The sequence below is a fragment of the Symphalangus syndactylus genome, chromosome 14, assembly GCF_028878055.3.
Source record: "Symphalangus syndactylus isolate Jambi chromosome 14, NHGRI_mSymSyn1-v2.1_pri, whole genome shotgun sequence".
NCBI classification, from domain to species: domain Eukaryota; kingdom Metazoa; phylum Chordata; class Mammalia; order Primates; family Hylobatidae; genus Symphalangus; species Symphalangus syndactylus.
Window position 1 is genome coordinate 95,986,974 of NC_072436.2, and position 12,778 is coordinate 95,999,751.

The 12,778-nt window shown below is 50.1% G+C and overlaps 1 protein-coding gene across 1 annotated transcript in view; it reads right to left on the reverse strand.

Annotated features, from left to right (window-relative positions):
* Positions 1–5,356: 5,356 nt before the first annotated feature.
* The window catches only part of SIX3 (SIX homeobox 3), a 43,785-nt gene continuing 36,363 nt past the window's right edge, over positions 5,357–12,778 (reverse strand). The window contains exon 4 of the mRNA XM_063618092.1: positions 5,357–5,672. Coding sequence (XP_063474162.1) covers positions 5,556–5,672 — 117 coding nt within the window. The 3' untranslated portion in view covers positions 5,357–5,555. The remainder of the gene's footprint in view (positions 5,673–12,778) is intronic.

Consider the following 12,778-nt stretch of genomic DNA (forward strand, 5'->3'; position numbering starts at 1 on the left):
CTTTAGTGATCCCCCATGGTGGGATTGAAGGTGGGATTGGCAGGTTAGATGAGGGCATCTTTAGGGGCAGAGGGGTTTTCTGGCACTGTTTCACCCCACCTCACTCCCTGTCCCACCTGGGGACTCATTTAGCCTACAGAACAATCACTGGTACTGCCAGTCAGCACTTCCCCAGGCAGGAAGGTCTGGGTATACTTGAAGGTTCCAAATTGGCTGCACCTGAGAATCACCTCCAAGGCATGTTAAAAACACAGACTGTTAACTGTGAAGCTCCCTTCCTTCAAGGAGCATCTAAGTAAAAGCACAGAATCCTACAGCAAGTGATTACATCCAGGAACAAGAGCTGAGAGGGGAGAGCGCCGTCCCTGCTGGAGGTTTTGCCTGGCAGGGTTAAGGATCGGGTGGCAGTGAGAGGGTCGTGCGTGCCTGGCTTCATGGGCATCCCACATTGAGCACTTACGGGCATATGTGAGCTGCCGAGGACACACGGATGGATGGCAGAGCTACACACGCAGCCTCAGGAGACAGCCAGCAAACCGTCTGATGATCTCTCCAGTTGTCTGGGTCCCAAAAATGGCCCATGAGTCACCATTGCAGGGCTCCCAGAGCCTGGCAGACAACCACACACAAGCCAAGCCCCAGAGATGGCCTCGGGGAGAATCTGACTTTCTGGGGGCCCTTCCCCAGGCTGTGCTGGAACCTTCGCCTCACCTTGCTTCAGACACTCCTCGGTGTCTACGCCTGTCTGGGTATCTGTGGCTGGGTCACTGCCCAAGCTGTTGCGTGTTTAGAAAACCTAAAAGGGGCTGTTTTCTCCTGGTGACAGGCAGAGACAAGGGGGAGCTCAAGTGAGCTGTCATCTCAGAGGATGCGCAGACCTGCCTCCAGTCACATGTCACCTGATCCCCAGGTCAAAGGCAGAGGTCAAAAGGGGTCCAGGGAATCATCTGACAGCTCAAGCCGGGGAACAATACCGAGCACCAGCAGAACTGTGTCCTGCCTGCAGATTCCCCACCGTGGGGAATGCAGGGGGCTGGAAGGGGCAGAAAGGCCCTATCTCTAAACCTGGGACCTTTTCCTTAGGGCAGAATTGCTTTAATCTGTGAGTAGCTAAACAAGGATGCCCCTCCATCAGACTCTGGTTGACTGTAGATTCTTAGCCACGATAATCTGATTAGCAAAGAGCTCATTTCTCTGCCAGGCCTTCCACCTTCCTCCGCTCACGCAGTGCTCACGTAACACTACTCAAACTAATTCAAATAACAACAACGGCTGGGCACAACGGCTCACACCTGTAATCCCAGCACTTTGGGAGGCCAAAGTGGGAGGATTGAGAACAGCCTGGACAACCAAAAAAATTTAAAAATTTAACTTTTTTGTACAAGTACAAAAAAATTAAAAACTTAGCTGGGTGTGTTGGCACATGCCTGTGGTCCCAGCTACTTGGGAGGCTGAAGCAGGAGGATTGCTTGAGCCCAGGAGGTAAAGACTGCAGTGAATCGTGATCACACCATTGCACTGCAGTTTGGGTGACAGAGCAAGACACTGTCTCAAAAAACAAAACAAAAAAAAAATAGCTATCACTTGCTGAGTTGTTCATATGTCCAAGCCCTGTTCAGCCCTGCACATGCATTCCTGTATGTTCATCATGGTAGCCCTCTGCCTTCCTGTGCTGCATTGACTTCCTGGACAACGCTGTCTTGGTTTTCCTCCTGTGTCCCCGGTCATGCATCAGCTTGTTTTGCCGGTTCTTCCTCGTCTCTCTTCTCCCTGGCCCATAACAGTCGGAGTGCCCAGGGCTCCGGCCTTTTTGCTTTTCTTTTCTCCTTCTCCGCTCTCCCTTAGTGAGGTCATCCCACTCTGTGGCCTTAAACCTCATCTCTATAAAATCTGCTGACAACTCGAACCTGTCCACCTCTTCCGAGCTCCTACTCATAGGCCCAACTGCCCACTCAACCTCTCTATCTGGATGTTTCACAGACGCTCAGACTCAACATGTCCAACCTGAAATCCTGATTGCTCCTGTTCCTACCCCGAACATGCCTCACTCTCACCCTCAGCTCTCCCAGTTCCCACCAATGGCAGCTCCCACCTTCCACTTGCTCAGAACTTCCTAGGGTCCCCAATTTCCTTGAGTGTGAGGCAATTCCCGGTGATGACCTGTAGGGCCTGGCGGGACCTGCACCCTGACCCAACATCGTTTCTGTGCCTCCCGCTTCAAGTTACACTGGCCCCCCTTGCTGTTCCTCAAGCACAGCAGGCATGTCTTCGGCCTTTACTGTAGCTGTTCTCTCTTCTTGGAACACATTCCTTCCAGATGTTTCCTTGGTTCACCTTCTTCAAGTCCTTCTCACATCTCACTTTCTAACAGAGGCCTAAACTGACAACTCCATTTCTTGCCACTGCTTTCCCCCACCCCACCCCACCCCGCCCCTCCTGGTCCCCTTACCTGGCCTCACTTTTTATTATTCCTTGTAACCTTCAAACACACCACATGTTTTACTTATTGATTTTGTTTCCTTTTCACTGTTTCTCTTTACAGATGAGGACACATCTTTTTTTGGGTCCATCGATGTCACTCAAGTTTCTGGAACAATGCCTGGTACATAGTAGGTGCTTAATAAACAATGTTGAATTGACTCACATAAGGTGCTGAATCTCCTCCAGGCCAATTTGAAGAGCTCCAGAGGCTGCACATCCAACACACTAAAACGTTACCACACTCGCATTAAGTTTCCTGCTTACAATTTCCTGTCTATAGAATCTTGACACATTTCATTTGTGATTGGCTTTGATGTCTCAATCATTAGGCATATTTGGGAAATATGACATCCTAACTTACAATTTGATTTCAAATATTTTTCAAATATTAAATATTTACTTATTTATTAGTGACAGCGTTTTGCTCTGTTGCCCAGGCTGTAGTGCAGTGAAGGGATCATGGCTCATTGCACTTGAAACTCCTGGGCTCAAGCGATCCTCCCACTTCTGCCTCCCGAGTAGCTGGGACAACAGGCAAACACAACTGCGCCCAGCTAATTTTTATCTTTATTTTTTGTAGAGATGTGGGGTCTCCCTATGTTGCCAAGGCAGGTCACAAACTCCTGGCTTCAAGCAGTCCTCCAACCTTGGCCTCCCAAAGCACTGAGATTATAGGTGTAAGCCACCACACCCAGCACAGATATTAACGAACTTTGGGTATACTAATAAAATGTGTATCAATGGGATTTTTATAGTTCTCATTTCATATTTTGGACCCATAATGTATTTTCAAGATCTGAAACATTGTCATAGGCCCCATGACTCTGGTGCCTACAGGAAAAAGTCTGATGATGTCGGCAGTGGAGCTGAAGAGTGGACAAAACCCACCTGCTAAGAGGACAGCCTTAAAACCTGGTTCCGGAGATGTCCTCAGTCTTGAATGACCTTCTGATTTTTTTTTTTTTTTTGAGACGGAGTCTCGCTCTGTCGCCCAGGCTGGAGTGCAGTGGCGCAATGTCGGCTCACTGCAAGCTCCGCCTCCCGGGTTCACGCCATTCTCCTGCCTCAGCCTCTCCGAGTAGCTGGGACTACAGGCGCCCGCCACCACGCCCGGCTAATTTTTTGTATTTTTTTAGTAGAGACGGGGTTTCACCATGTTAGCCAGGATGGTCTCGATCTCCTGACCTCGTGATCCACCCGCCTCGGCCTCCCAAAGTGCTGGGATTACAAGCGTGAGCCACCACGCCCGGCCCGACCTTCTGATTTTTAAACATTCACTCTCCATGAGGCATGGCTGGGCAGCTTTCCTCAGGTTCCTGGAGGCCCAGCCTTATGATAAAGACTCTTCTTGTGTTCATGTCCATATGCATGTGTCCTGTGAACCTTGCTTTCTGGGAATCCATGTGACTCTGTACTCTGAGAAGTCAAAAGAACCCCACCTACCCTCTCTCCAAACTCTAGGCCCTGTTTTCTTTGTCATTTCTGCACATATGTTTGCTAGATGGAGCCTAGTCTCCCTCATCACCTTCCTACCTGGGATCCCTACAGTCATGAGTGTCTACAGTGGGCAAAGCATACAAGAAAAAGGGCTCCTGTATGTAGCTGGTATAAGCCTCTGCAGAGTCACAGTTTAAAGAATCTTTGTTCAGTCTCCTGATTATAAATAGCTGGGCATGCAAACAACATTAGCCTGTCTCATGAAGCCAGGACATGGCCTCACTGTATGTTGTCACCCCCTGTCCATGCTGCCTGCACTCACACGGAGCCCCAGGAATGCTGGTGGCCCACCGGTCCCCCTGTATGGTGGCCTTTGGGTTTGGGCTCTGAGCTTGCACCTTCACACCTTCAGTTTCAGGGTAACCTGGACTTGCTCTGCAGCTGTCTTGGTCTTCTTACGGATCCCTCTGGTTTCTGGCTCCTGTTTAAAAAAAAAAAAAAAAAAAAAAACCATTTATTCGACACTTCCAGATTCACCAGGCTGTGTACAGACATATCTCAGCAACCTTGCAGGCACGATATTCCTACACCAGGATGTTCCTTCCCTCAGACCTCCAGGGAGTCTCATCCTGCCTTCCGTCTGCTCTTTTTCCCCACCCCTAGCCCTTGACATTGGGGCTACACATGGCATGTGGCATAAAAGGAACATGAGCCTGTGAGGTGTTACAGATTTAGTTTCCGATTCTGAATGTGCCACTCTCTATCTCGGTTACCTCAAGTATGTCATTTAGTGCATTATTTAACCTCTCTGACCCTCAGGTTTCCATTAGTCAAATGGGTTTTATAATAATATTTATATCTCAGAAGCTCTTTAAGAATTCATGTAAAGTAACTTGGATAGCGCCCGGTGCAGGGTACGTACTCACTTAACCTTAGGCTTCTTCTGACTTTGCCTTTCTGCCCTCTAACATCTATAAGTGCTGTTTTTGAGGGAGGGGGTCTTGGCTTCAGTCTTAATTCATGCTGTCTTCCAACTCAGGCTCACATATGTCAGCACAGCCAATGTGCTGATTCCCCGTGTCTTCTCTCTTTCACCAGCCCTTCTTAGAGTTCTGCCTAGTTCCTTAGTGCGATAATGTGTATGAGGACACCGGGGTGGGGGTAGACTTCCGCTATACCAGGGCTCTCTGTGACCCTGTCTGTTCTTGCTTCACAATTCTTCTAAAGTGCCCCCTTTGCTCTCCCCCTACTAGACGCACATTCTACGGTCAAGAGAAAGAGTGGTGAAAGCCTGGGTCTTTTCATACAGTTTGACATTAATCCTGAGTCTTTCAGAAATGGTGAATTTAAAAAGCACTCCACCTTGATAGGAATGAACACATTACATTTTTCTATCGATGTAATAGGACTGCATTTGTACATCACCCATGCAGCCTCCTAGATTTCTGCAGAGCCCAGCACTTTACTGGCTCCCCACCACCCTCACTGAGGCACAAATGCTTGCAAAGAATGTTCATCTCCAGGAGCATCAGCAATGGCTCTGGCCTCTGAGTCATCGAATGTCAGATTTCTTTTCAGAGATGATTATTTGTGATGTCGTTTATCCCATGTATGTGGCTCAAATTTTACAATATATGTTACAATATATCCCTCTGTCCTCTGTCCTGACTACCAAGGCCAATTGAAGAAGAGGGGCCCATCTCTGAAGACTGGAAGCTGCTCCTCCATCTGGCTTGGGATGTAAGTGGCCTTGTCTGCAAACAGAGAGAGGGATGAAATCAGTGGGTTCTTGGGCTTTTGCAGCCCTCGATCTCCTGTGACAGACAAGAGCCTCTCTCCTGCTGCTACGGTTGTCACAGTGGAAACCCCTTCCCCAAAAGGCAAGTTGTCACCAGCCTGGCTGCCTGCATGGGGGCCTGGGTGACAAATGTCTTGCAATTATTCTTCAGTTGATGCCAGAAACAAAAAGTATATACCCCACACCCTTGGATTTGAGACCAGCCCCCAGGACCCCTCTTAGCAGATTGAGTCTTGGGGAATGCAGGCTCTGGGCCTATCTCTTACCACATGCCCTTCACCTACCCCACCCCTATTTCCCTGCAGATGAACCAAATTAAACTGAACAGCCTCAAAGGGAGAGGTTGCCAAAAGACAGTCTGAGGGGAAATGGGAAGAAGCAATCCCCCACTCTGCTTTAGCGCTGGGGACAAAAGGATTCCTTCTTCCTTGAATACTGTTAATCACAGGCCTTTGGGGGGCCCCACTGGAGGAGAGATCCCATGGGCTCTCCCCTAAATCACGAGATGACTCGTCTCCGCCCACATCAGCCACCCTGCTTTCCACACTGTAGAAACTTCTCTGTTCTTCTCAGACAATTGAATGCCAGTATTTCTTGAGGTTCTTTCCTGCCAATAAATTCTGTTTTGTTCCAGGGAAACAGGGGTCTACCATAAATGCTTTATTTGTATGCAGTATTTACGGTGTTTGTCCACCTGTGTATGGTCAGTGCTTTCCTTTTCACATCCAGCCAGTCATCCTGGGTCTTCTTGCAGGACGGACAGTCCGGAGACACTGAAACAGGCCCATGCAGGGGATGGAGAGGATGTCCCTTAGCACTAAGACAGATCGCATTTGATCCCACTGCTCTCTGTTAGTCGATGGGGAAGGCAAGTTTAAACAAGAGCGGGGGTCCCTCTCAGGTTCTTCGAGGTGCTGCCACTCCTGCTCTACCGACAAACCTAACACCTGCTCAATATCATGCCCATAAGGTATGAACACCGGGGACTAATCGAGAAGAGAGGTGAAGGGGAAACTGAGGCAAGGGCCAAGGCCAGTCCAGTGGGTATTGCTGCTTCCAAGGCAGCTGGGGAGGAGAGATTCCATTTCCTGAGCTAAGCTTGTTCCATTTCAGTTTGAACAGATGGAAATATAGTTCAATGTTTCAACATCATTTGCCTTTTTCGTGCTAAAATATTGATAAGTGCTGCCCGAGCTGATGCCCCCGCAGTTCCGAGCAGTAACTGGAGCATGATGTGTACTGAAGTGAGACATGGCAAAGCCTTTAACGAGTGTTTAAAATTCCTGGAATAATGCTCAACACTGGCTCAGCTCATTCGGCTCCTGAAAACTGTCCCCGGCCCCCCGCCCGGGTCGCCCCCTAATCGGTAGGAGGAGTGCGAGCACAGCCCGGCCCCCCTGCTGGTGGCAATTAGTGCGGCAGCTGCTCGTCTTCAGGACGGGAAACAATGCAGGGGGTGCCTGCATCTGCCGAGGCGGCTGAGCCAGGCAGGGAGGCTGGCGCATCGGGGAGGCAAGGACACGGGGAGCTGGCTCCTCCACCTGCAGGGGGCTGTCACAGGGAACTCAGACCCCAGGGAGAGGGAACACTGGGCGGGGCCCTCCAGAAAGGCAGATGAGGGAAGGGCAAGAAAAGGGGAAGAACACCGGGCACGGTGGCTCATGCCTGTAATCCCAACACTTTGGGAGGCTGACTTGGGTGGATCACCTGAGGTCAGGAGTTCGAGACCAACCTGGCCAACATGGTGAAACCCTGTCCCTATTAAATAAAAAAAAAAAAAAAAAATTAGCTGGGCATGGTGGTGTATGCCTATAATCCCAGCTACTGGGGAGACTGAGGCAGGAAAATCATTCAAACCCAGGAGGCGGAGGTTGCAGTGAGTCGAGATCATGCCACTGCACTCCAGCCTGGGCGACAGAGCAAGACTCCATCTCAAAAAAAGAAAGACAGAAAAGAAAAGGGAGAAGAAGGGAAAAGAGGAAGATGAAGAGGGTGGGGACTTAAGAAGGAAGGGGAGAGGAGGAAGAGAGGAAGTAGCCAGGAACAGCAAATCCGCTGGGAAGAGCTTGCCAAGCCCTGAAAAGAGAATCCAATATGTGGCTGTAGAAAGGGAAAAAGGACCCTCAAGAGGGCCTCAGCCAGTGGCATCCCAGTCCTGAGACACCTCTCTGCAAGTTGCAGCCATGATAAATGTACCCAGACCCAGAGCTGAGAGGAAACCTACAGTGTGGACCTCGGATGTCACTGCCAAGGTTTAGAACAATCCAGGCTTCCCAGGCAAGGCTCTTCCAGGTCACGGTATCCCCCGTGTGGAGATCAGGTGGTCTAATTGTGGAATGTTAAACTTCTCACATACTTCAAGGTGCTGGGTTTTTGGTTCACAATTTTTGAAAACTCTTGGCTGGGTGCGGTGGCTCGTGCCTGTAATTCCAGCACTTTGGGAGGCTGAAGCGGGTGAATTACTTGAAGCCAGGAGTTCAAGACCAGTCTGGCCAACAGGATGAAACCCCATCTCTACTAAAAATACAGAAATTAGCCAGGCATGGTGGTGGGCACAGTAGTCCCAGCTACTTGGGAGGCTGAGGCAGGAGGATCACTGTAATCCAGGAAGTGGAGGTTGCAGTAAGCCAAGATCATGCCACCCCACTCCAGCCTGGGTGACAGAAAGAGAATCCAACTCAAAAAAAAAGAAAAAAGAAACAGAAAAGAAAGAAGAAAGAAAACTCTTTATAGATCTTTGTGAGATTGTTCAGAATAATGTTTTCCAGAAGGCCTACTTGAATCAAGAAGACGATGTCGGCTTTTTCCAACAGTGACATAGTTAAGAGAGAAAGCAAGACTGTGAGAGAAAGCAAGGCTGTGCCCCAGAAAGCTGTGGGGTATCCCCATTGGAAGGAATTCCAGGCTGGTGGGTGTATGGGACTTAAGTCAGTAGAATTCAGAGCCACTAACCGAAAGTATAAGCGTTATTATTATACATGATTGTAGATTGATTGATTAACATTTATAACAGGAAAAAAATAGGAAATCTACAATGGGTTGGAAAGCAAGACCCAACGAACTCATTCCTTATGCTCTACCTCTGCCTTTCACAAAATAAAACTGAATGAAGTAATGTAAATATAACAATCTTATTTTCTGAGACAAAAAAAGGGGAACATGTGATCTGACACACAGGAGGACATTTATGGAAGCAAACAAGATGCAGTATAAAATTGAGGGAGTCAGGCCAGGAAGGTCTAGGATGTGAATACAGAGAGGCTGGGGCAGCCTGTGGCTGCTCTGATTGGACAAATCTGCATAGAGGAGGAACTGTCTGAGGCCAGGAAGTGCTGCAGGGTCTGGGGGTCTGGGGAAGCTGGCAGCAGCAGCGTCTTGTCTTCCATCCATAAGTCAGGTCAGCTGGGTGGGGAATGCCTGGCCCAGTGGCACAATGATACTTCCATCTATACACATTAGCTCCAGGCACCTTTCCTCACCCCTGCGATGTTTTACCAGCTGGCCCCTGTCCAGCCACCCTTACAAGGCCGGCCCATCGTCCAAACCATTTCTGCTTGGGCTGTTTCTGGGACCAGCACAGTCCCTCTGGGCTGAGGCCTTGGCAATGGGTCTGTCCCTCGGGAAGGGGGCTCTGTCTGTGATTATTCTCCAAGTTCTTCTTCAGCATCTGTCCATTGAGTGACTGCGGCGTCTGGTTTCCATGACCAGAGGTGGGGATAGGAAGGAGGGGCTGTGGTTGGGGCCAAGGCGGAGACCCCCCCAGAGGCTGGCCATCTTGTCAAGAGTTTATCTGCAAGAGTCGAAGAGCCCCACTGCGGCCGGGGCTGGTGGGGAGGGCAGCACTTGTGAGAAGACAGACAGGATAGGGAGTCCTGGGGCGGCCATAGTGAAAGGAGCAGCTGCCAAGGACAAGGGCCAGACACCAGGGGCAGTCCATATTTCTAAACTTGGCGAAATGTTTCCAGCCCCACATCGAATCTGGTCATCACAACCAGTGCCCAGCTGTTATTACCACCAATTCACAGAGGAGCAAGACCAGAGCTCAGATTGCTGAAATGACAGGACCAAGGTTACAAGGCCTGAGTTTCTCCCCGACACAAAGTGTCACCTTGAAGAATTTCCAACCCAGAGACACCCCTGTGCCTACAAATCACCTGGGATCTTTTTTTTTTTTTTGAGACGGAGTCTGGCTCTGTCGCCCAGGCTGGAGTGCAGTGGCGCAATCTCGGCTCACTGCAAGCTCCGCCTCCTGGGTTCACGCCATTCTCCTGCCTCAGCCTCTCCGAGTAGCTGGGACTACAGGCACCCGCCACCACGCCCGGCTAATTTTTTTGTATTTTTAGTAGAGACGGGGTTTCACCGTGGTCTCGATCTCCTGACCTCGTGATCTGCCCGCCTCGGCCTCCCAAAGTGCTGGGATTACAAGTGTGAGCCACCGCGCCCAGCCTGACTTGGAATCTTATTAAAATGCATTTTTCTTTTTCTTTTTTTCTTTTTTTTTTTTTTTGAGACAGAGTCATCACCCAGGCTAGAGTGCAGTGGTGCAATCTTGGCTCACTGCAGCCTCTGCTTCCCAGGTTCAAGCAATTCTCCTGTCTCAGTCTCCCAAGTAGCTGGGACTACAGGCCAGCACCACCATGCCTGGTAATGTTCGCATTTTTAGTAGAGACAGGTTTTCACCACGTTGGCCAGGCTGGTCTCAAACTCTAAAAATGCATTTCTAACGAGTCCCCAGGAGATACTAGCACTGCCAGGACCCCTCCCTCACCCTTGCACTGAGGAACAAGGCCATCAGGCAGTATTTTCCCATCCTGCCTATTCATAAGAATCACCTCCAGCACCTGGGGATTCCAATGCAATAAGGACTTAGAACTGTGACCATTTGACAAGTGCCTCAGGTGCCCCTCATGGTCAGGTAAGTTTGGGAAACACTTCCCTAGAAGTGTGGGAGACATGTGGCCCCCACTGGGAAGCTTTAGCAGGGCCCCAGCAATGGGCACCTTCTTCATGGGCATCCTGGGTCTACCAGGGGCCCTTTGCTCCAGCAGGAGAATGACTGCCTTGGCCCTGAGGGTGCTTCAGTGTTCAGCCTTGGCAGGCTTTTTCCCCTCTCTCTGCCTCCACCTTCTTATCTGCATTATGGGAACCAACATCCAAAGGCCAGGACATGATGGAAGGGGCCACCTAGAGAAGGGGGGCATTTGGAGAAGGGGGCTGCTGGAGCTGCTAGGGACAAGGCAGTGTCCATCCTGTGAGCAGGAGGGAGATGGATAAAAAGGCAAGGCAGCGGGAAGGAGGAAGGAGGGGAAGCCAGGGTCGTGCTGAGATGTAAAAAAGCAAAGATATCATACATTGCCCCTACCCCTTGGCATTAGGAAAAATGCAACCAAACAACCAAGGAGGAGACTAATGGGCAGGGATGAAAGGGGGACTCCAAGGTGAAGTCTGCAGAGCCCATCACTGTAGTCTTCTATGCTACAGAGCAGCAGAGAATCAATGTCTGGGAGGCTTGGTGCGGGGCTGGCAACCAGAGAGAGTAGCCAGGAATCCTGAAATGAAATGGAGGCAAGGAGGGCAGAACTGGCCAGGAGCAGGGGTGCATCTACCATGTGGCCAGATAGGAAGAGCCCATGGGCAGGAGACAGACCCCTGGCTTCCCACTCCCTGGCTCCACCCCCATCCCAGCCACCGTCACCCCACTCCACAGCTGCCACCACCAGGCCTGCTTCCTCTCTAAAGGCAGTTGTTGAGCACATGTCTATGTGGAGAGAATGGGAAGGTCAACGTGATCCCATCAGTTATTCCTTTTTTTTTTTTTTGAGATAGAATCTCACTCTGTTGCCCAGGCTATAGTGCAGTGGTCCGATCTTGGCTCACTGCAACCTCCGCCTCCCAAGTTCAAGCAATTCTCCTGCCTCAGCCTCCTAAGTAGCTGGGATTACAGGTGCCAGCCACTACACCTGGCTAATTTTTTGTATTTTTATTGGAGATGGGGTTTCACCATGCTGGCCAGGCTGGTCTCGAATTCCTGACCTCAAGTGATCTACCTGCCTCGGCCTCCCAAAGTGCTGGGATTACAGGTGTGAGCCACCACACCCAGCCTGTTTTTTAATTAAATGCCAGTACCCTCCACAAAGTTTCCACTCAGAAAAACACCAGCTGCTTCCACAGAGAAATCTTCCTGGCAACTGTCACAATTCCCTTTTCTTTCTACCCAGGGTAGGCCTGGGTTTGCAGTCAGGCAACTGACTATATCAAGTACCAAGAGAGGGCATGAGCCACCACGCCCGGCCCAGTTGTTCCTCCTTACACTGAGATAAATGGACATGAAGACTTGTGTTCAAATGCTCGATGTTTAAATTCAAAAAGAAGCAGGGAGAGATGGAAGGGTTACTCTAAAGTTTGTCAAAATATGATGAGTACAGATAGCACCAGGGAATAACTTTCAGTACTAGGGTACAAATTGACCCCGAGTGAGGATGTTCTGTCTCAATTCCAAGTGCTTCATGGTGACATCATCGCCAAGGCCGCCCTCCTTCCTCGGCAGCATGCAGTGTTCCTCCAGGGCACCGCCTGTTATTCTCCTGCCCTTGCCCGAGTGGTACTCCCCCCTTGCAAGTTCCCTGACTGCTTCCCTTTCAGCTGACCCCAGAGAGTCCTCCTGTTGCTCCAGGCAACAGACAGTCTGCTCAGATGCTCTCCCGTCCCCTCCTTTTAGGTGATTTCCATGGCTCTGGGTTCTGCATGCCCCATCAGGGTCACCTGTAGATTTCTCTAGGCATATTCTGTGGCAGGCTGGTAATGCCTGTTTTTTTGTTTTGTTTTGCTCTGTTTTGTTTTGTTTTTGAGATGGAGTCTCACTCTGTCGTCCAGGCTGGAGTGCAGTGGCACGATCTCGGCTCACTGCAACCTCTGCCTCCTGGGTTCAAGTGATTCTCCTGCCTCAACTTCCCAAGTAGCTGGGACTATAGGCACATGCCACCAGGCCCGGCTAATTTTTTTTGTATTTTTAGGAGAGACGGGGTTTCACCGTTTTAGCCAAGATGGTCTCCATCTCCTGAC